Consider the following 21,865-nt stretch of genomic DNA (forward strand, 5'->3'; position numbering starts at 1 on the left):
TAATATCTGGAAGTTAATCTTGTTACCCCTTAGCATCAAAAGCTTTATATGTTCATGTAAGCATTTTGTAGACTATTGTTTGAAGGCTGTTTAAAAAAATAGTTACTATATATCTATGCAAATCTTTGTAATCTGGTCTTTCAAGCCATTTAAAAAATGAAACCAAGCAGTTTCTGTATAGCATATTGGAGAATCTGTGTATGAGTGAAAAAGAAAAATGAGGAGTTCTTTTAGGGAAAAACTGTAAGAAGAATCTTCATTTGAAGATTTCTTGGGTATTTTTGTCATATATAGAAGAAGTGTAATAGGTTTCTCTATACTTTTTTATTAGATTGTTAAACAGGGTCTCACAGCTAATTCATTACTGGACAGAGGCATGCAGCTTACGGGATCAACATCTAAGTAAGTGAAATACTGCATAACATTATTAGCATATTTTTAAAGAGTAAAAGAGTAAGGTTTTCCTGATACTCTTGTTAAATATTTTGGCTCTTGATAGCCCTTCCAAAATTTGATTTGTCAGCAATATTTTCAGTACTGATCTATTTTAGAACAGCATAAAGGATTTTATTTTAAAATGTTTGGTTTTGGTCAAAGAGAGTACACCATGAAAGCATTGAATTCTTGTGCTTTCTGAACTATGCAGTAAAATCTCAGACTGCAACCTATTAAGAATTAAAATCATACCAGGAATACTGCAAAAGAATTTTAGCAAGTTAAAGACCTGGTTATATACACTGTTAATGATGAGGAACACTTTCTTGTGTGCGTAGATGTAGCTGAAGATGAATTTATTATGCATAATTTACTTGTTTATCACTTGAAACAGTTGACTCTCCTGAATGTCTGTAGATTCCTCCCTTGAAATGGATGTGTGTTGGTTTAGTCTTGGGTCTGCCATCCAAGTGTGCTGCTTTATTGTTGTTGAAATTCTAATCTGTAAGACTATTATAAGATGCAACATACAAGTGTTTAGTGATGTGTGTTTTCATATTTCTTTTACAAATCTAGATTATTAATATGTATTTTACTTGTTTAGTACGCCTTACACTCCTTTGGAAAAGAAGTCTGCAGAAAATACGGATGATGAAACAATAACAGAAGAATGGACGTTGGATCACCCAGTCTCCCAGACTAGGACAACAGCAATTGTTGAAGTAAAGGGCGCTGTAGATGTAGTTCTGACTCCTCTGGTAGCAGAGGCACTAGACAGGTAACTAATTTTCCCTTTAGTAATGCTGTGTTAAATGATTATGCTAAAAATTGTTTAAACCAAAGCTGTTGAGTTCAGAGGTTACCAAAGGTTTAGGTAAAAGGACTGAATGACACACGACTAATGGAACAGCAGTGCCTTGCATATCCAGTGAATGTAATTCTGTATTTATTGGAAAGAAGCTAGAAGAGCATTTTGCTGATCGGGGAGGTACGCTTCTCTCTGTCAGTGCTTAATTTATCTCTTTATAATGTTAAATAAATGCTTTTGGTGGTGTATCATGTGAAACTGGAAGTTTGAATAGTCTATGGGGGCTTTTTTCCTTTCACAGATATATAGAAGCAATGGTGCACTGTGCTAGCTCTCGACACCCAGCAGCAATTGTGGATGATCTGCATTGCAAAGTTCTTCGAGATGCTGTACAGAACAGCAAAACAACCTTCTCAGAAAATGTAAGGAAGTGAACAAGAAAAATATACGAAGTTTTGAAAGAATAGTTTTCTATATTTTATATAGAAAAAGTTTTAATTTAATAGTTTGATGTACAGTAGACAACTGCATATGTTAATTTTGGAATACTTCTTTATTTTATCCTGTGCTGAATGTGTGCACATTTTTATAACAAACTGTTACATACTGTCTTTCAATGATCAGAAATTTCTATTACTTTCAGGGTTAAAATTAAGGTTTTCTGCTGTTACTCGCAGCAATAATCAGCATGAGAACATGTTCTGTTCTTAGAAATTAGTATAGCTGATATTCTTGTATATTAATTCATATCAGCCTTATACAGTTTATTATTTTACAATAGTTAGGGAGGTAGTTGCTATGAGGCAGAGGAAATCTCACACTAAGCTGTAAAAGCACGTGTGTTTTTCTTTGCAGTTCACCTGATACCTTAAAAAATTGTTAGCTTGAAAATGTTGTATGGTAGTTCTACAGAATTAGGAATTCTTTCTATCCAAGTTAATGCCTGTGTTTATGTTTATGCTATTGGTTTTGTTACGTATCTTAGACTTCACAGCATAACGAATATTATTTACTTTGTAATGAGTTCCGTATAACTTCTGTATGTAGAACACAAACTTTAAGCTGAAATCTGATCACTTGAAAGCTTATTGGAGATTGGCCTAAGCTTAACCTATCTGTAGGTGCTGCAGTCCTTGTTCTAAAAATCATGGTATTGTGCTTTAAATGAAGTCGGAATCTGTCATTGCTTCAGTGCTAATAAACTATCCTGTTTTTCCTTAGCTGAGCAGCTCTGAGTTTCAATGAGAATAAACTATTAAGTGATAACATTCTTTTTCCCTTCAAGTTGTCTTCCAAACAGGATATTAGAGGAACAAAAATAGACGCTACTACTACAGGGACAGCAAACCAGGGACCAGCACAGACCAATCTTTCACTTAAGCAAGATAATGTGACAATTAAAGGTCTTCAGGCCAATGTCACTGTACCAAAGGTAACAACTTTTTGTTTAGCTTATTAGTAATGTGTGTTTCAAAAACTACACTTATCTTGTGTCTTTGTCAGTTCCTGAAAAGCTTAAGTGAAGCTATCTATTTGTGATAAACAGCTCAAGTTTTAAACAGGATAGAATATATATGAGCTGCTCAATCTTACTGTGATAGCAAGGCAAGTTAAGTAATAACCACTATAGGGATTTCAGACTGCGTATGTCTTTAAATGATGTTTTTGTATCTTCTGAGTGGGATTGTTTTATCTTAAAAAAAAATCATTTTAATCAGAAGCATATGACAAGATTGTATCAGAAAATTGTGATGTATGTTTAATGTAACACATTTTTTCTAAATTTCTTTATTCTTTTGGGGAATTTTATATATAGGTGAACCTGTGTTTATTACAAGCATCTGTTGACGAATCCCCAGGGGTTACTTCTGGCAAAACTGTGACTCACGTTTCATTAGTAGCTTTGTGTTTTGATAGAATTGCTACACAAGTTCGTATGAATAGGTAAGAATAACACGTCATTATTTGTGGCTCTTTATTGCTATGTTAGTCAAAAGACAGTACTCTTATGCACCTGCAGTAATACCAGTTTTTTGACCCGTGATTTTGAAGTTCAGAACAAAGAGCTTGAAAAAGTTTCATGACTTAGTTAAGCAGGATAATGTGCCTTCAGTGGTTTTGTAAATTAACACCTCATATCTAATTAGAACTGCAGATTTGATGGGAGGTGGAAGAAGCCTTTTGAAATAATTTTGGAACTTCAGTTTTAACTCTTAATTGTCTGTCATGCAGCATAGAATCAAAATTTTCAGCATTTTTTTTTCTACCGAAGTGTATTTATTTTCTGAACTTTCAAGGAATTCTTAACGCTGGTGTGCCAACATTACTTAAAATTTTAAACAAAAAAAATCAAATTATGTCTATCTGCAATTTGCTTGATTGTTTTCCCCTCTCTCTTCAAAGGGGTATAGTTGAGGAGACTTCAAACAATGCAGAAACTGGGAGGAATTCTGTTACCTTCGATCGTTACATCCAAGCCAGTAAAATGCAGCCTCAGTCTTCAGGCTCACTGAGATCCAATGCTGGAGCAGAAAAAGGAAAAGAAATTGCTGCTAAATTGAACATCCATAGAGTTCATGGACAACTTAGAGGCCTTGATACAACAGGTAAGCTTGCTTTTCTTGCTCTTTTGCTCTCTTGCTCTCTCTTTTTTTTTTTTTTTTTCAATTTTAAGTGCTGATAGAAATAAGTTGGGTTTGTCCAAATTAGAGATGCTTTTCACACTTCAAAAGCATGTTCAATCATCTCTGTAAAATGCAGTGTTATAGCAATGCTTGCTGCCACTGTGATCTGCACATCTCTTGAACCTGGAGATTCTGCAGATACTCTAAAAAAGTTTACTTTAACCAGATAGTTACTCTGAATTATATTTTGTTATTTTACTGGTCTGTACATTTTAAATGTAGGCAGAGTAAAAATTACTAAGACTAATTCCTAAGCAGTATGTGTGGTAGATGGGTTGCATTGTAAGAATTTATACATGTTGATAAAATTTCAGGCCCAGGCTCTCTTCTTCCCAGCTGAGCTTTTTCCTTGAACGATACATGACTGCCATTATTTGTCACCTTATGCAGGGAATGAATTATGCTTATTTGCTTTCTTCTTACTGTCTAACAATTTCAAGATAGATATAATGTATCTGTTGTACTGGCAACTTCAGCATGACAAGCTGTAGATTTTTAATTATAGTGTCTTTAAACTGAAAATAAGATACACATGATTATATTCATTCTTGCTTGTGATATGGAAATTCCTTCAAGAGGTTATGAATTAAATTCAGTTGCTATAACTTCTGGTCCTGGAAAAGCTTAAGATGGCCATAAGCAGAGACGATTTTTGTTATGTTGCAGCCTGACAAGGAGCCTTGAGTATCTTTTGCATACTGACTTCTTTTTATTGTTTGATAAGTTAGATCTGATTCAGATTTGATGTGATCTGTATCAGTGCCATATTTTACTTTGTCCTATAAAGAATGGGAATCTTTAGGACATGAGAAGGTGCTCTGTGAAGCAAGAATATTTAAAAGCCAAGCAGCAGCTAAAAAACACATGCAAAGATGAATGAGCAAATAAAATTGGGAAAAAATAAAGCCACCAAAATGTTTAACTTCATTTTTATTTAGTAATGGATGAAGGCTTTGCAGTAGTGTACTGTATTAGGTAGGCTGCAGACATTCAAAAAGGCCAGGTAATTCTTGAGTTCTAACTGAAAAAACTCGTTATCTTCTGTTTAAAATGTTTGAGCAATCTCTCTCTAGAGAAATTAGCATTTCTTGTGTACTTTGACAATGACTGCTGTTATCAGTTGGGGGCAGAGAGCGAGGTTTATATGGAAGGGATATAAATTGACTTAGTGCGACTGTTTTCCCCGGATATTTGACATTTAACTCTGTATGTGAGGTAATAGGCAATAGGTATATCATTATTTGAAAATGTTCCTTCAGAAATGTCACTAGAAAAAGGATTTATGTATAAACTACATCCTAACATCAAAGAAGTCAAGGAGGCATAGCCCTCTCTTGCATCTTAAACATCAAAGATCGTAATGAATTAAAAATTGCTTGAGTCTGTATTTTCTTAGTGAGACTTAATGCTTTACATCCTCCCAGCATAGACATAGACATGCTTCCAACTAAGAAGTAGACTTTGAATTAGAATTAGAACTTCATTTTTAAATATCCCCAGAGTATGCTGTATTTTATACCAAATGGATATCTAGTAAAATGTGTTATCCCAGAGCAATATCAATATCAGCCAAACTTTAACAGCGACAAATGAAAGGCAGTATTTATGAGGAATGGGTTTTTGGTAAAGTAATCTCAGGCCAGTAGCCAATTTTAGATAAAAATTTGAAGAGCTTGTTTAGACACGTCACAGATGAAGATGGCAGGTGTGTTAGGATTAGGAGTGTCTTGAAGCTTTAGCTTTGTGTTGCTTGGTCCTTGCTTTTCCAAACTTAAAAATTACCCTTCCTATTACCCATTACTATTGCTTCCATATAAACACACTGGGAAGAAAGCTCTTAAATGTATAAACTGTGCTTTCCCCCTGCCCCCTTGCTTGTACTTAGATTTTTTTTTTTCCCCCCTGTTTGAGGAATACTGAAGAGGCAACACTCCCAAACCACTGTAAACTTCAGAGGACCATTTGCAGATGTAAACTTTTTTCATTTTATAACAAAGTGGTAAATATGTTTGTTTTCACAGATATTGGAACTTGTGCAATAACAGCTATTCCTTTTGGGAAATCAAAGGTTCTCTTTACTTTGGAAGAGTTAGATGAGTTTTCTTTTGTGGATGAAACGGATCAACAAGCTGTTCCAGATGTAACTCGAATTGGTCCTAGTCAGGAGAAGTGGGGTTGGATAATGTTTGAGTGTGGAATTGAAAATTTAACAATAAAAGGTAAGACTGTGTAGGCTTTATATTATTTTGTTTCATGAAACTGAAAACAAATCTGTTGTTAGGTCTTCTGGTTTACCAATTATTTAAGTAAAAGTTGCTGATACTAAATAGTACATGTCTAAGTAATACATAAATTAGATCAAATAATGGATTTCCTAATAATGGAGTTGTTTAGGCAATCATTACCACTTATGATAGTGTTTAAAATAATTCCATATAAACTGCTTTCTGCAGCTTTAGAATCTAAAGCGAAGGTAGAAATTGGTGCTTTCACTGTTCACTTAAATCCTGACCTTACATTCATATCCACAGTAAGTGTTTGCATAGAAGGCCAGAGCTTTGTTTTGGGGAGGAAAGCTAACTTCTTAAAGAAAAAAAGTATATATGTATTTTCTGTCATCCAAGCTCTTCTTTTTAGGGAACAGTGTTTAAAAACAGTCTCTATGCCTTTTGGGTGCTCTTCCTTTGCTTGAAACAAAATACAAAAAGCTCTACAACTAGCTGTTAAACTGTTATGTATAAAATGTAATTGCATCTTGTATAACCAAAATCACATGTAATTTTCCTGTAAAACATAAGAACTGATAGAAGTTTGTGCATGCAAAGGTTTACACTCTTGGTGTGTGTGCTTTTATAGGAGGAAGACAAGCTGGAGCAGTATTGTATAATGCATTTGGAGTCATGGGTAAATCCAGTGCTACAGAGAGAGGTGGATTGCTTGCATCCAATAACTCTTCAGATTCTCCAACTGGTAGTGGTTACAATACTGATGTGTCTGATGAGAACCTTCCTTGTGATAGAATAAGTCCCTCTTCAGACATTAATGGAAATTCAGTTTCAGATGAGCAGGTATGTACATACTACATTGAGTTGATTGGTACTTTTTTTTTTTTAATAATTAATTCATAATATAAAATTGACAATTTAATTGATCTCTTCTTGTACTGACTGAACTAAAATTATTTGCACGCTAAACTTCCAGCTTTCTGCAGGGTCCCTTGATAGTGTCTCAGAAGAGTTTGTGGACAGGATTGGTTTATTTTTGTTTGCCTAAAGGCATATAAAAGTACTTATTGTGGATGATACGTATCTACGCTATTATGTTAGTGCCTTTTGACATAACCACTTTAGAAAACAATTTCACTTTTTACTTTCTGGGTTTCCTTTTTAAAGGATGAAGGGGTTGAATCTGATGATCTGAAAAAAGATTTACCCTTGATGCCTCCTCCCCCTGACTCTTGCAGCATGAAGCTAACAATCAAAGAAATTTGGTTTAGTTTTGCAGCTCCTACCAACGTGCGCTCTCCAGCTCATATATTTTCAAGGTATAACTTAATCTAATTCAAAAGAAATAAAATAATTCTGCCTTGGTAAAATACAGTCGTATTTGATAGATTCTGAATGTAATGTTAATAGTTGTTGAAGCTTCTATGGAAATGACAGTTTTGGTACCTACATATATCACAGTAAGTTAGTTGCTTAAATTTGTAACCATCATCGCTTATATGGAAATGTTGCCAGAAAATTCTTAGTTAGTTGTGATTTAAAGAAAAACCAAAATACTTACAGTGTGAATGACATATATGAAGGAGAAATGGGGGGGGGGGGGGATATTGGTTTTGATTAGGAGAGAGATGCTAGAGAAGTGAATCATCCAGTACTTTGGTCCTCAGCCTGGGGACTGTGATTTACTGCTGTTGCACTATGAAGTTCAAGATAGTTTTTTCGTATTTTGTGTGCATGTGTGTGTGAACACTTGAAAACTTACAATGATAAATGCTCTATACTAGTTACTAAGCATCTCTGAAGCTCCAAGTGAACTGTGATGAAACCGTGCATGTATTTGTATAGAATAAACCCGTTATATACCTATTATAATGAAACAAACCAAATGTTCCTATCTGTCAGTAGTTTAAGCTCAGTATATAGCTATAAATTAGAAAGTATTCTTTGTGATTTTTCTAATATTTTCACCTTTTCCTGTATCAAAAGTTCTCAGTGATGTATTGCATAACGGTTAAAGCGGGATTCAATCAATTTTGAGAATTTCAAAGTTTATGATATAGGCAGGGAATAGAAATAGGGAGAGGAAGGAATAGTGGTAGCAAGAATGGATGAAAGTATGTATGTGTGAGTGTATAAAACAAAACCTGCCTTGTGTGTCTTTCCAGTTTTCATTTTGTGGGCAATAAGTCTGTGTTACTTTGTAATGTTGTCCTGTTGTCTTGCACCTACTTGAAAGTAATTCATAATAGTATTAGAAAATCTTGCTAATTGCTGCTGTTGATAGTGAATAACTAATTCTTGGTGGTCTTCTCAACAGGCAGCTGAACCTCCTGAGCACTGCTACTCCTGCAGTTGGTGCTTGGCTTGTTCCCATTGATCAAGTGAAATCCTCATTAAATAAACTAGACACTGAAGGAACTCTGCGAATCTGTGCTGTTATGGGTTGTATTATGACAGAAGCATTAGAGGTAAAAGACCTTGATAAAATCAATAGGCAAATCAGAATAGAGCAGTGTAATATGTAATATATATTTATTTGGGGATGAATGCAGATATTTTCAGTGACAAAATTAGCGTCTCTTATCACACTTCACTTCCAGAACTGGTCACAAGAGTTCGCTACCTATACTTTTTGTTGAGAACCTAAATTTCAGCAGGAAAAAGTTCTAGCTGTTACTAGTAAGGAAGTCTTGTTCTTCTTACATCAGTGCGTCTCCTGTTAAAATAACTGCAGATTCCATGTTCTGAAAATGGAAGGAAGGAGAAGAAATATGGCTGTAGCATCTGGCACATTGTATGAAAAATGTAGGTGTGTTGAACTGTGAAGTGTTTGGGTATCTTCTGGAAAAGAAAATACCAATTTCTGTGCCCCTGCAGTGTGTCTTTATTTGCCCTCCCTCACCATAACAAGTGGGTCTGATAAGCACAAAGTGAGGGTAAAACATTAGTGAGACATTTAGTGAGAAGAGCAAAATAGGCATTTTTTAATTGAAAAATAGGATTGGTAGATCGTTTATGACAAATCAGGTTTTACTTTGATGTGCTAAGGATCCTCTTTGCGTGTAGGCAGTTTTCTGCTGTTCATTTAATTAGCACCATCTAGTGGGAAGATTTTGAGAGGTGAGACCCTACACTCTGTAGACTGACACCCTGTTGTGTGTTGTAAGACTGACCAGATTAGTGCTGGTCTTAGTTTTATGCTGTACTCAAAATCATCCTTTGCAAAAGTGTTTTTTTTTTATTATTGCTACCCCCTTCCTTTTCAAGCATTAAACCAAATTAGAAAATTTGTGTAATTTTTTTTTTCTTACTAGGACTAGAAAACGTACTTAAAAATCTCAGCTAGCTGTGCGTGTATGCCCATTAGTCTAGAAATAACTTTGCAAAGTCTGAGATTTGAATCCAGCCTTATCTTTTATTATTTCTTATAAGAATCAAAAACAGGTTTTCAGATATCACTTCTTAAAGTTACACTGCTATCATATTGTGTCCCTGTTGAAAACTGTTGTTTTAGTTTGTGCAGCAGATTAACAGCTTTCTTAGCTGAAATCTTGTGCTTCATGCAGGGATGTTATTTGCAAGTGTTTTCATATGTGAAAAATTGTTATATCTTATTCTAGAATAAAAGTGTGCACTTTCCTCTGAGAAGCAAGTACAACAGGCTTACCAAAGTGGCTCGTTTCTTGCAAGAAAATCCTTCCTGTTTGCTGTGTAATATATTGCACCATTACCTTCATCAAGCAAATTACTCCATCATTGAGGATGCCACTATGGTGAGTTACCCTGTAAAAATGCAAATAACACAGCACATTAGCTTCAGATATACCACTTCTAATATTTCAAATTAAGTAACTGTTTAGGGAAAGCTAACAAAAAGGAAGCCCTCTCCCCACCCCCAAATTACATATCTTTAAGTTACTAAGCAGATAGGGCTTGTGTCTTCTTGGGTGTGTGGTGGTTTCTTTTGTTGTGTGGGTTTTGTTTGTTTGTTTTTAAGATCTGTTGTTTTTGTGTTGTGGCCTGTGTATGTGCACAATTTTTACTGAGCTGTTTCATTACTAAATATATGAGAAATCATAAAGTGAAAAGGCATCTATTGAAATCTGATAAGAAGGCCATTAACATTTTAAATTTTCCTTAAAGATAACAGTGAAGTAGTAAAAATCTGCATCTGTAGTCTTAATATTGAATGAATCTCAATTATCAATTTAAGTACAGACACTAATTAAATTATTTCAAATTTCCTCAGAGCTGCTATTCACGGCTTTTAGAATTACTCAGATGATGTAGGCAGCTTACTGGTTTAAAAAAAAAGCTACAATTGCAGAAACTTTAAGACTTAAAGGATCTAATCTTTTCTTTCTTGGTGGTTTTGGAATGTAAACATTAGTTTATAATGGTAAATAATTGTTTGCACAAATATATTAGGCATCAGGAAGAGTGTTTGATTTTGTCTCATTCTCATAATCCACTTCCATGGTTGTCAGATTTAAACTCTGTGTTTTCAAAAGTGAGCAGAGGTACAGCTGAGAGCCCAGTGATTAGCAATAGCGCTATTTGTGGCAGAAATAACACTATTTGATTTGTGGTCAATATAAGAAGCTTTCAATGTTTGCTTCCTCAAATTCATGTCCTTTTTTCTTTTTTAAGACTGTTTACCAGCAAAGAAAAAAAATCTTGCCTTTTCAAATTTCAGTTCTGTTCCTGTAGTCAAATTAGTGCTGTTGTGAATTCGAGCATTATAATTACTTGAGTATTTTTAATAATTTATAGTCTTGTTTACTGTGGTTAGTTTTTGGCTCATTGGGCTAGATCCTTAGCTCATGTAAATGAATTTACTTACTGTGTTCAATTAAGTAGTAATTTTTATCTTGGCTTTTTACATCTGAATGGATACTGTATGTTGCCCACATGTGTCCACATATCCATCGTAAGCATTTGAGCAGAAAGATGTGAAGGGGGGGAGGGTTTAAGTCTCTGTTTGGACAAATAAATTGCAGCAATAGTTTAGTTTATTTTAAAATGCTGTGATATGCTTTTTTCTTTTTTTTTTTTTTTTTTTTTTTAAAGAGTGACGGCCTTCCTGCCTTAGTAACCTTAAAGAAAGGTCTAGTTGCCCTAGCAAGGCAATGGATGAAGTTCATTGTGGTGACGCCGGCCTTCAAAGGAGTCAGCTTACACCGACCGGCTCAGCCAGTGAAGCTGCTGGCGAACGCCTGCCATGAGCCTGAGGATGGCCTGGAGAACGGAGGGGGCCTGCAGAGTGACACAAGTGCTGATGGAGCAGAGTTTGAATTCGACGCAGGTATTTTTATGTCCTTCTATTCGTGGAGAAGTTCACAGGGACAAGTAGCTCCTCTCAGAGCATTTGTATCTTCTTTAGTTTTAATGCTTGAATATCTAATAGTAAAGCTGTTTAAACCAATGCTCTTTTTTAGAAAAATCTCATTTTGAAGCTGCTGATAATAGTATTACTTTAATACTGTAATTATATTGTCGCTTGTTGGGGTGGGGGACAGAACAAAAAACAGGAGACCTCATCTTTTGCTTCACACGTTTTGTTATTTACAGCACAAAATACTTCGACTTAATTATTTGCCTCCTTTCAATTAGGATTTTGTTGAGTTGTGTCTGATCTTGTTTTAGAAGTGCAATATGCAATTTTATGAACTCTCCCAAGAATTTGAATAGCTTCGAATCTACCTTCTTATTTGCCCTCCTCTATGAAGACACATTTTCATAAATCCTAATTTTTCCTATATTGCATTTACCTGGGATAAATTGCACATTCTGCACAAATTTCTGTTGCCAAATTGCACGCTGCCAGTTTGACATAAGCTACTGATTTAGTGGTCCCATTTGTCTTTGATGTATAGCCACCTTAAGTGAGAACTATAGAAAGACATGAATAAATGTTGGAGTTGTTGGAATACTCTTTATTACTGACTTGCATTGATTCAATTATTTTGTGTTTGTAGCATCTATATACGTTACTGTACTCAGAAATATAATGCTTCTGTTTTTCTTTTCTCAAATGAAAGTTATGTAATAATGAGGAAAAATAATAATAAAAAAAGACCAAGAAAAGAATCTGTCTCTGCCTAAAAGCCAAATAGCAGTCATCAGCTTAAAGATAGCAGCAACAAAGATGTATATGTGTGTGTGAAACCTGTATGCAATCATACAGTATGGAAATTCTTGCCATCTCCTCTAAAATATCTGCTTTTGGTTGGACAGAAACAAACTATAAGAATCAGTGAAATATTTTATTTTTTGTTTTCTGTGCATGTTCTTCTATTCACCAAGAATTTTGTGGACTGATGATTTTGCCTTCTGTGTAGACTTAGAGATGGAGTTCATGCAAATATAAGTGTCTCAATTCAAAATACAATCAGCTATGCCAGAGGCAACAAAAAAAAGTGTTATTTGTTTCATTATGGAGAATTACACTAATATATCTGTTGCATTAGTTGTTTGTGTTCTCAGAACAACTTTACCCCCCCCCCAAAAAAAAGAAAAAAGTGGGGGCTCTACTGTGCTGAAATTGAAGTAACAGAAACACCTTAGTGCTCGTGAACCAGAATTTCATTCTCACAATTGCAAAAAGAAGGGATATACTGGAGTATTTTAGTAGTGAACATAGCCACCTAATTTTTTCAGGTGTAGGATTTGACTAGGCTCAATGAGAGAATAAATTAATGCCTGTCCTGTAGTAGATACTGTCCCCCATGAGGACTTTTAGGGAGGAATTAATTGGACATAGATACGGGCAGCATTTGCCTGTACAAGTGAGCTCACTTGAGAGTGCAATAACTTTCCTTTGGATCTGTAGCACAGAGCAACAGCTGTGTGACATTAGAAAAACAACAGGATTTGCATTATTAAACAAATTCCAGCAGGCCATGTTTGAGGCTTTATTTGCCTTAAGATCCCTCAAGGTCCCTACCCAGATATGTGTAGGTGTGTGTCAGAATTGGAAAGTTCATGGCTGCTTGTAAATAAATGTAGCTAATAACAGAGAATCTTGGCTTCCCATGTATGTACTAATGAGAACAATTGTTTGCTTGATTCAGCTACAGTCAGTGAACACACAATGCTCTTAGAAGGAACAGCTAATCGCCCTCCGCCTGCTGGGGGCTCCTCTGGGCCTGTGACTGGTGCTGAGATCATGCGGAAGTTATCCAAGGCTCACACTCACAGTGATTCTGTTCTGAAAATAAAGGTAAGTTGATAGCAGCATGCATGAGGGGAAAGTGGCTCGTAGTTGCTCTGTTTAGAACTAATTCTGTTGACTGCAGAAGAATAAGTACTTGTCTAAAAAGTAACTATAACACGAGGACTACTGTGCCAGACAGGTGTGTTCCTTAACCTATAGGAAAAGTAATGTTTGAGCAGTTGATGTATATTCTGTGTCTGTTCTTTATTGTTTTTCTTGCCAGTTAACTTCAGAGCCACATTTCAAAACAATATATATGTGCATCATTTAAGGATGTGCGTTAACTTTTCTGGCTTTTAATGTAGTGGTAGGGAGGAGGAATGAAATTTTAACTCTCATTATACAAACTCTAAGATTGACAAAGAGCCGTCTGATAACTTGTAATTAAATTGGTGTATTTTTTTTTTTTATTCCCCAAACTGTTCAGAAAACTGCAAGATCTTATTTTTATCTCTGCTTTCTTGAGTAGAAAGAGTCTGTGGTTATTTTTAAAGCCCTTTGTTGTCTTCTGCATGTTAGGCAGCTCGATACCTTGTACCGATTCCTATTCAGGTACCTTTTTTTAGACTAAGAACAAATACACACAAAGTTTATGTCCATATTCAGTAGTACATACTGTTCCTTCTGCAAACTTGCTTTAGCTGAATTCAACACATCTGCAATTCCATTTCATACTAATTTTTTTTTTTAACTATTGTTACACATAAAATTATTAATACTTGAGAATTCAATATAACAACACCTTTATACACAGGACCTATATGGCATATGGCCTGCCGAAATTGAAATGCAACTTGTCTGAAATTTCTAGAAATGAGATTTTGGAGTTATTGTGTTCCAGTCTTTTATTCAGGCCAAATAGCATTTATTTCTGTTTTGCAGTTTACACCTAACTTCATTAGTTTTTGTTTTGTCTACAAGGGTATACATCCGTATCATTCCTTAAGCTACACCAGTGGAGATACAGCTACAGATTCCCCAGTGCATGTTGGCCGTTCTGGAATGGCAGTGAGAGAAAGTCCAAGAAAAGAGAGTCTGCTCAGCTATCTTACTGGAAGTTTTCCCAGCTTGCATAATCTTTTAGAAGGGACTCCTCAAAGAAGTACAACTGCAGTTAAAAGTAGTTCTTTAACAAGAACAGGTATGATGTAGCCTAAGTTGAAGTGGGAGGGAAAGCTGATTTTATTTTAAGGTTTAAGTAGAAAAGGAACTGTATTTTCACTGCGAATTATCATTTCTTGTTTAAGCACTTTTTCCCTCTAAGTAACCATTGCAGTTTTTAATAGCAGTTCCTAGAAATCACTGCACCGTGTGGTTTTGAGGAAGCAGACAGCAAGTACATAAGGTTGGGGAAAGAGATGACAACTAACTAAACAAAATGTTCTCCTTTTGCATAGGACTGCTACTTTTTGAGGGGATGTGTGTGTATATATAACTACACAAATGATTCTTTTTAATTGGATAAGGAAATGAATTGATCATTCTGTACTTGTTAGTTGTTTTTTTCTTGACTTTGTACAAGAAGTGGACCAAAGCTAATGTTCCAATCATTTAGTTTGTATTTAAGAGTAATTTGCAGATTTTTAGTGACGGTCTTTTGAAAAAATGTTTTCTATAGAAGTTTAAATTACATGCATTAAAGCTTTTGCATTCTCTGTTAGTGTTCAGAGTGCATTGTTATGATTTGTGTGGGGAAAAAAAGTATGATGTAGCTTTCCCCCTCCCCCTGAAATATCTCTCCTTTGCTGTCAGGGGATGAAGTATTATTTAGAAAAAAAGGTATTTTGGTTTCTTAATGACTCCCTTCCTCTAATTATGCTAAAGATGAACAAATAGAAAGACATTTCTACTGCAACAGCAGTTAGTGTCATAGTAAAACTTCTATGGTAGCAAGTGTAGTTTGCAAGAGTGCTGCTTGACTTATTAGTTCACTAAAATAGACCCTGAGAACTACTATTGACATTTTAACAGTAAACATGTATTAGCAGGTACACAGCATGATTTTACTGACATTTGCTATGACTTCGATACAGTGAACATTAAAGCTTCTCATTGATCTGCTTAGGAAATACTGTGGCCACAGACATGTTATCTGAACATCCGTTGCTGTCTGAACCATCATCTGTGAGTTTCTATAACTGGATGTCGAATGCCGTGGGTAACAGAGGAAGCATAGTACAGGAAAGCCCAGCCACCAAATCTGGACACAATAGTCTGCCAACAGGTATTGCCAATTCCTGCTGAATTTAGCATACGGTTCTGGGTTGGCTGTTCCTGTGTTACCACATTTTTCTTTGCGTAATTGAACAAATGGTTTAGGAAGTTCAACAGATAAATATTCCTTGTGGGACTTCTCAGCAAACCAGAAGATGAACAAATGCAATTTAAAGCAAAAGTGTTGTTTTATTTGCTGTACCCTGCCCTAATAAATTTAACTTTTTCTTAAGTTTTGAACCATAAATTATGTATAACTACTAAAGGTAAGCCAAAAAATGATTCTTAGTTACACAGTTCCTTGCATTTTGTTAGTTATTTTTCATCTGTATAATTTGCATATACCTGTTTTTTGATTCTGAAAGCTGTTATTGGATAGTTGGTGTAAAAGTTTGCTTAATGTGTGGATTTAAGAAGATTTCGGGAGGTTTTTTTATTTGTGAAATGCCTTATCTATGAAGTGTAGATGGTACTGGCAGCAGAGGTGCTATGTTTTACGGAATGAAATAATTTACATAACTTACAAACTTGCAAGACTTTGAAAATGACACTGTAAACATCTTGATATAAATAATATGCAAATGCAGTATTCTTATTCTGGCTGCTATCTTACTGCTATGACTGGCTCTATTACTCTATATTTTCAAGCTGCTTGTCCTGTAAAGAATAGAGGAATTCAAAAGCAAAGGAAGTAGGATTGTTAAACTGCTGAAAAGAGAATTTTTAGGACACTTATTTTCTTTCTCAGGTGTAGACTTGCTCCAGCTAATTAATATTTTTTGTAAATTTACCAGCATTTCTCACTCTTCCCTTGCTGGTGGTATTACTGTTTTTATAATGAATACTGTGTACATTGGAATGCTTGATTTTTCTTGGTTCATTTTTGAGACTAAACATAAGGAAACAAACTTTTGAGAGTAATGTTCTTTGTTGATCTTCAGGGATTGGAAGTGGTCAGCTGGTGTAAGGGAAGGGAGAAAAGAAAAGATACATTAGTGAAAAGCTTAAGTATATTAAAGCAACAAATATGTGACAAGTTAATGCAGCTTATTTATGATTCTTTCTTAAGTCTGTCCTGATTCATAATCCTGAAACATGCATATTTTAATTCTCATTTTCGTTGATGCTAAATTTGAATGTTTCTTCTATTAAGTCTTTCAGATTTTATTGTGTTAATCTTAGGTGATAACTTTAGAGTTGGTTTTTGTTTGTTTTTAATGTTGAACAAGTAGTCTGGTTGTACAAACACTTTTGTGTTGTATGTGTTGCTCAGCCATTGTGGCTCTTCTGTAAACTTTAACTGTAACGTGGTTTCTGCAAAAATTCATAGGAGAGAACTATGGCTTTCAATTTGGCTTTTAAAGAAAGATGTATTTTCCCCTAGTGAAACTGTAGTAGTTTGCTCAGAACCTCGCATTCCTGAAATTAAACTTACAGTAATTCTAACTTGGAGACAGATCTATCCAAATCACTCTTCTGTGGGAATACATAGTCGTGGCTGCCAGAAGTAGAGCCTACAGCACTTGTCAGAACATGATGTACATTTGCAGAACAACTGTCTCGTGGCAGGTGGCGAGTCCAGATTTAAGATGCCAGTGGTTCACCATTGCTCTGCCCTTGTGTTGCAGGTCTGATTGTTTGTGAGCAGAGCAACTGTGGGGAACTGGCTGTTCGTAATCATTTTTATGAAGAACATATTTGTCTAGAGAATGATTGATAGAGATCTAATTAGTGGGTCTTGCCTTGGGACTAATAATGAACAGAAGTACATTACACACTTAAGAACTAAAAGCAAGTATGTGTAACTGTGGTTAATCTTTACTTTCTGTTGATTGTGTAGACAAGGAATTTTCTATTTCAGTTTAAACAGATGTGTTAAAGTACCCCACAGAATGCAATCTGGACAAAAGGCCTTGGGAAGGAGCGCAGAAAGAAGGAAATACTCTTGTGGTTTTCAAATATGAGTTGGACTATTTGTAATTATTACCTGTTTCAGCAATATCAGATGGTTTCTTAATCCTAACTGCTCTTTTTGTGATATTATGGACTTGGTCAGGACTCTGACTTTGTTTGTGTGGCATCTGTTTCTACGTAACTAACCTAGCTGAGCTTACAGAGTTGCTAGTGCTAAGATTTGCTGTGGTGGTAGTGTTCCATGGGTATTTATTTTTCAGGTGTGGCGCCCAACCTTCCTACGATACCCTCTGCTTCAGACTTCAACACAGTTTTGTCTAGTGACCAGAACACTCTGGATGGCACACATTCACAGCACAGCACCAGTCAGGATGACATTGCAGGTGTAGAAGAGAGTAACCAAGGGTTTCCTGCTGTCCAGCTAGCAGATGCACAGGTAGGGGGTTTTTGCTGATGTGTTTCGGAATTCTGTGGGAGAAAACTAGTTATTACTTTAAAGAACAAAACAACCCCCCCCCCCCCCCAGACTTTACGATAATGAAAATGTTATTTTGTTGCACCCTTTTGTGCTGTGTGCTCCTATGGAAGGATGGAAGGCTCAGGGAACCTCACGCATCCTCTGGTGAACTTTATGAATGGTGATTGGTAGAGCGTTGTTTTCTAACTTTGTAGAATGTGCGGGGCATTTATGAAAATGGCCTGGTTCTCCAGAATACTTTTTCCTGGGGAGAATGCATAACAGCATATTGCAGAAAACTTGCTCACACAGCTCAGCATTAAACATGAGCTTGCTGTGTAGTCAATCTCTTTACTCAAAAAAGTCTATAAAGCTTCAGCATTTTTTCTTCTTTACTGTTTTATGACACTGTCAATAAAATTCTAAAGCTTTTTGTATTATGTAGCTGATGTATTGTAAATGCTGTAGATCAACAAATGATGGAGCAGGAAAACAGGAATATAGGAATAATCTAGGCAGTGAGAAGTAAATCAGTGGGTTTTGTTTTGTAGGTTGTTTTCAAACCTCTTCTAAGTTACACGGGAATTCAGTCGCAGGATGCAATGCCGCTCTGCTACAGAATGTACTTTGGAGAGCACCTTTCATTCTCAGGAACTTTGGACTGCCTTAGAGCAGATATTGTTGATTCAGATACAGCAAAGGAAAGAAAAAGCAAGCGAGCTCGAAGGTATATTGTTAAATATTTGAAAATACTTATTAGCTAAAGAACAGAAATTCTTTTTTTGTTTTTTTTATTGACAATTAGATATCAAAGAGAATTTTAAAGTACTTTCATAGAATAATAAGCAGTCTTTTTTTCTTTTATCTTGTCCATTTTTTCTTCCCATTAATTTTTTTTTTTGTCTTCCTATGTAATGGTTTGGAATGTTTTAAGTATTTGAACCTCAGCTATTTTTCAAAATTGGAGACGGGAAGGAGGAGTTGGTTGGGAACAACAGTGGAAATTTGAGAGACTCTGAAATGCTGTTTTGTAATTAAACCTGTTTAAAATATATATATATATATATATATTTTTTTTTTTTCCCCACTGTAAATGCTGAATCTTCTCTTCCCTCCCCCCGCCCCAAGTGCCTTCAGCAAAGCTTCAGGGTATGATGGACAAATTGCATGCCAAACTACAGTTTTCCTAGAAGAAAGAACCAAAATGAGTGACTACCTTGTTAGGAACACATAATATGGTAGTATAAAAGTTCATTTTCAGTATGTAGAACTACAGTGAGAGGATGATATCCTAAGGGAAATAAAAGATTGGATTCTGAAAAACAGATGTACCATTGTGTAAAAATTATTGGACTCCATGCTAGCCATAAAAAGAAATATAGTAGTAACTTGTATCTTTTCTTTTTTTAGGCAAGGAGCTGTCAATCTTCCCCCTCTTGAATTCAAACCAGCTTTGATGTTGGAAACTTTTAGTATTAGTGCTGTTGTAATGGAGAAATCAATGTGCACACCTCAGAACTCTACCAGTGCCTTTTCTTTTCATGACTTGAATAAACGCTATTATAATACCTTTCACTGTAACTTTACAATTTCTTGCCAGTCCATTAGCCAGCATGTAGATATGGCACTGGTTCGTCTTATTCATCAGTTCAGTACAATGATTGATGATATCAAAGCCACGCAGACAGACATCAAACTTAGCAGATACACAGCTGGGTCAGCCTCTCCAACACCTACTTTTAAAACCCGCAAACACAGAGACTTCCGCTCTTCTGATTTTAGCCGAAGCTCTCGAGGGAGCCTTAATGGAGGTAACAGAGTGAACAATGCCAAGAATAAACGAACAAATAATGAGAACAATAAGAAGGAATCTCGAAACAAGAATTCCTTGGGCAGGTCCGAAAGAAGAACTTCCAAAGTATCCAGGAAAGGTTCAAAAGATGTAGTTGACCACATGACTATTCATATGGATGACTCTGACTCTATTACTGTGTCAGAACAGAGTGAACCTTCTGCTGAGTGTTGGCAAAATATGTATAAGCTATTGAACTTCTATTCACTCATTTCTGATCCAACTGGGATTTTAGAAAAGTCTTCTGAAACTTTTGGGCCAACAGGTAAACTAGTTCATGAATCTAAGTAATTTAGAGCACATGCTTTTGCTGAAATGTATTCTTCTGAAGCCTGTAACTGATAGAAATCAAAACTTTGATTTGCCAGCTTTATAAAATATAATGGTATCTCTGCTTTAATTCTTTCACTTCTAAACTTAAAGTCAAATTCTGTGCACAGTTACATGTCGATTGATTGATTTTAAATTGTTCCTTGATACTCTTGTTCAGCTCTGTTAATCTGCATTTGCATTGAGTGCAACCCAGGCAAAGTTGGACTATGTTTAAGCAGATAACTTTTTCTGGTTAATTATGTACAAAGTAGATTGAGTGTTCCTCCATAGGGGGTATTTTGTTTTTAAGAAGCTAATGGAAGTGCTTTATTATCATTCTGAAAAAACGTTAAAGTGCATAGGTAAGTGATCTGGAGTGAGATCATTTCTGCACTGTGAATGGTTGAGCAGAAATTGCTTCTGGGAACCTAGCTTTGAGGTAAGAGTGGGAAAATGGTGAAACGCTAGTTTCACTGAAGTCCAGCAAAGCTTACAAATGTTTGGGCTGAAATTTCATCTATAATCTTTGGAATTGGGATGGTCTTTGCTCTCTGTGATCTGTTTTTAGCACAGCGAAGTAAATTTGAGAGCTGACTTAGCATCCTCCTTTTTGAGGAGAAACTTATTAGGTTGCTATAAATATGCAAGGGATGGTATAGTTACTAAAGTAAGACATATTTTTCTTTGGACTTTTTTTAACTAAAGAATGAAAAACTGGGGAAGTGTCATACTGAAATGCAATCTTCTGCTAAACAGAGGGAGATATCTCTTTCATGGTCAAAATGTAATATCCACAGCTATGGCATCTGTGGAAAATGTAAATTTTCTTATTATATTGCTTTTATGTTCTGAGTGGTTAAAGGAAAAATTGTTCATCCAAAATTAAATTATAAGAACCTTTGGGCTCTGAAGTGATCTAACAAGATCGAGAAAGTCTAATTAAGACAAATAAATGAGAAAAATGGAAGCTGTCAGAGCTGTATAACAATGAAATCACATAGATACGAATACCTATATAAAGCACATATGAATATATCTAACTAAGAATAACAATGAAATCACATTACTTATTACTGTTGCTGCTATGTCTTGGATTTGGTTCAGTTGACAATTTCTGTTAGAATTGAAAAAGGGGGGCCCAGATGGTTTGCCTAAAGACTTCCCTTCGTGCACAAGTTGTGGTCCTTGGTTTCAAATATAAGTGGAAATCAGATATACTAAAGAATTTTTTGTAAAATAGCCTTGAATAACTCCTTTGTATTTACGTAGGTGTTCGAAGCCCAACCGAACCTGCTTGCAGGGTGGTGTTTGAGAATGAACAAGATAATGGCAGCTTGAGCAAGACACAGAGGAAGCGCAGTCTGGTGATTTCGGAGCCACAGCATGTGACTCTAATAGTCTTTGGAATAGGCATGGTAAATCGTACCCACCTCGAGGCAGATATCGGCGGTCTGACGATGGAGTCAGAACTGAAGAGAATCCATGGCAGCTTCACCCTGAAAGAAAAAATGAAAGGTGAGATAAGCTAAAACATACTGTGTAATCAAATTAAATAGCAGTTCTACATGCATGTGTATGTTTGTAAACGTGTAACTGTGTATGTATATGTGTAATATATTTTATTTGTAAATATGTATGCATATTGCATCTTCATGTGGCTAGTAAAAACAGCATTCAATATTTCTTTAAAAAATATTACTAGCATGCTGAGGGACTTAAAAGGATGCAAGATTTTCTGAAAATGACAC

The 21,865-nt window shown here is 35.5% G+C and overlaps 1 protein-coding gene across 11 annotated transcripts in view; it reads left to right on the forward strand.

Moving 5' to 3' along the window:
• Positions 1 to 21,865, forward strand: part of BLTP1 (bridge-like lipid transfer protein family member 1) — a 128,954-nt gene that overhangs the window by 58,296 nt on the left and 48,793 nt on the right. For 10 of the 11 annotated variants that reach the window (XM_067297678.1, XM_067297681.1, XM_067297686.1 and 7 more), the window contains 19 exons: positions 332 to 402; positions 1,040 to 1,213; positions 1,545 to 1,665; positions 2,529 to 2,675; positions 3,060 to 3,187; positions 3,647 to 3,849; positions 5,949 to 6,146; positions 6,784 to 6,995; positions 7,320 to 7,471; positions 8,470 to 8,620; positions 9,773 to 9,925; positions 11,223 to 11,457; positions 13,226 to 13,374; positions 14,290 to 14,509; positions 15,434 to 15,592; positions 17,757 to 17,932; positions 18,505 to 18,680; positions 19,364 to 20,070; positions 21,387 to 21,632. In XM_067297678.1, the coding sequence (XP_067153779.1) occupies positions 332 to 402; positions 1,040 to 1,213; positions 1,545 to 1,665; positions 2,529 to 2,675; positions 3,060 to 3,187; positions 3,647 to 3,849; positions 5,949 to 6,146; positions 6,784 to 6,995; positions 7,320 to 7,471; positions 8,470 to 8,620; positions 9,773 to 9,925; positions 11,223 to 11,457; positions 13,226 to 13,374; positions 14,290 to 14,509; positions 15,434 to 15,592; positions 17,757 to 17,932; positions 18,505 to 18,680; positions 19,364 to 20,070; positions 21,387 to 21,632 (3,778 nt within the window). The remainder of the gene's footprint in view (positions 1 to 331; positions 403 to 1,039; positions 1,214 to 1,544; positions 1,666 to 2,528; positions 2,676 to 3,059; positions 3,188 to 3,646; positions 3,850 to 5,948; positions 6,147 to 6,783; positions 6,996 to 7,319; positions 7,472 to 8,469; positions 8,621 to 9,772; positions 9,926 to 11,222; positions 11,458 to 13,225; positions 13,375 to 14,289; positions 14,510 to 15,433; positions 15,593 to 17,756; positions 17,933 to 18,504; positions 18,681 to 19,363; positions 20,071 to 21,386; positions 21,633 to 21,865) is intronic. The other variant, XM_067297682.1, reaches the window with a different exon arrangement.

The sequence above is a fragment of the Apteryx mantelli genome, chromosome 5, assembly GCF_036417845.1.
Source record: "Apteryx mantelli isolate bAptMan1 chromosome 5, bAptMan1.hap1, whole genome shotgun sequence".
Taxonomy (NCBI): domain Eukaryota; kingdom Metazoa; phylum Chordata; class Aves; order Apterygiformes; family Apterygidae; genus Apteryx; species Apteryx mantelli.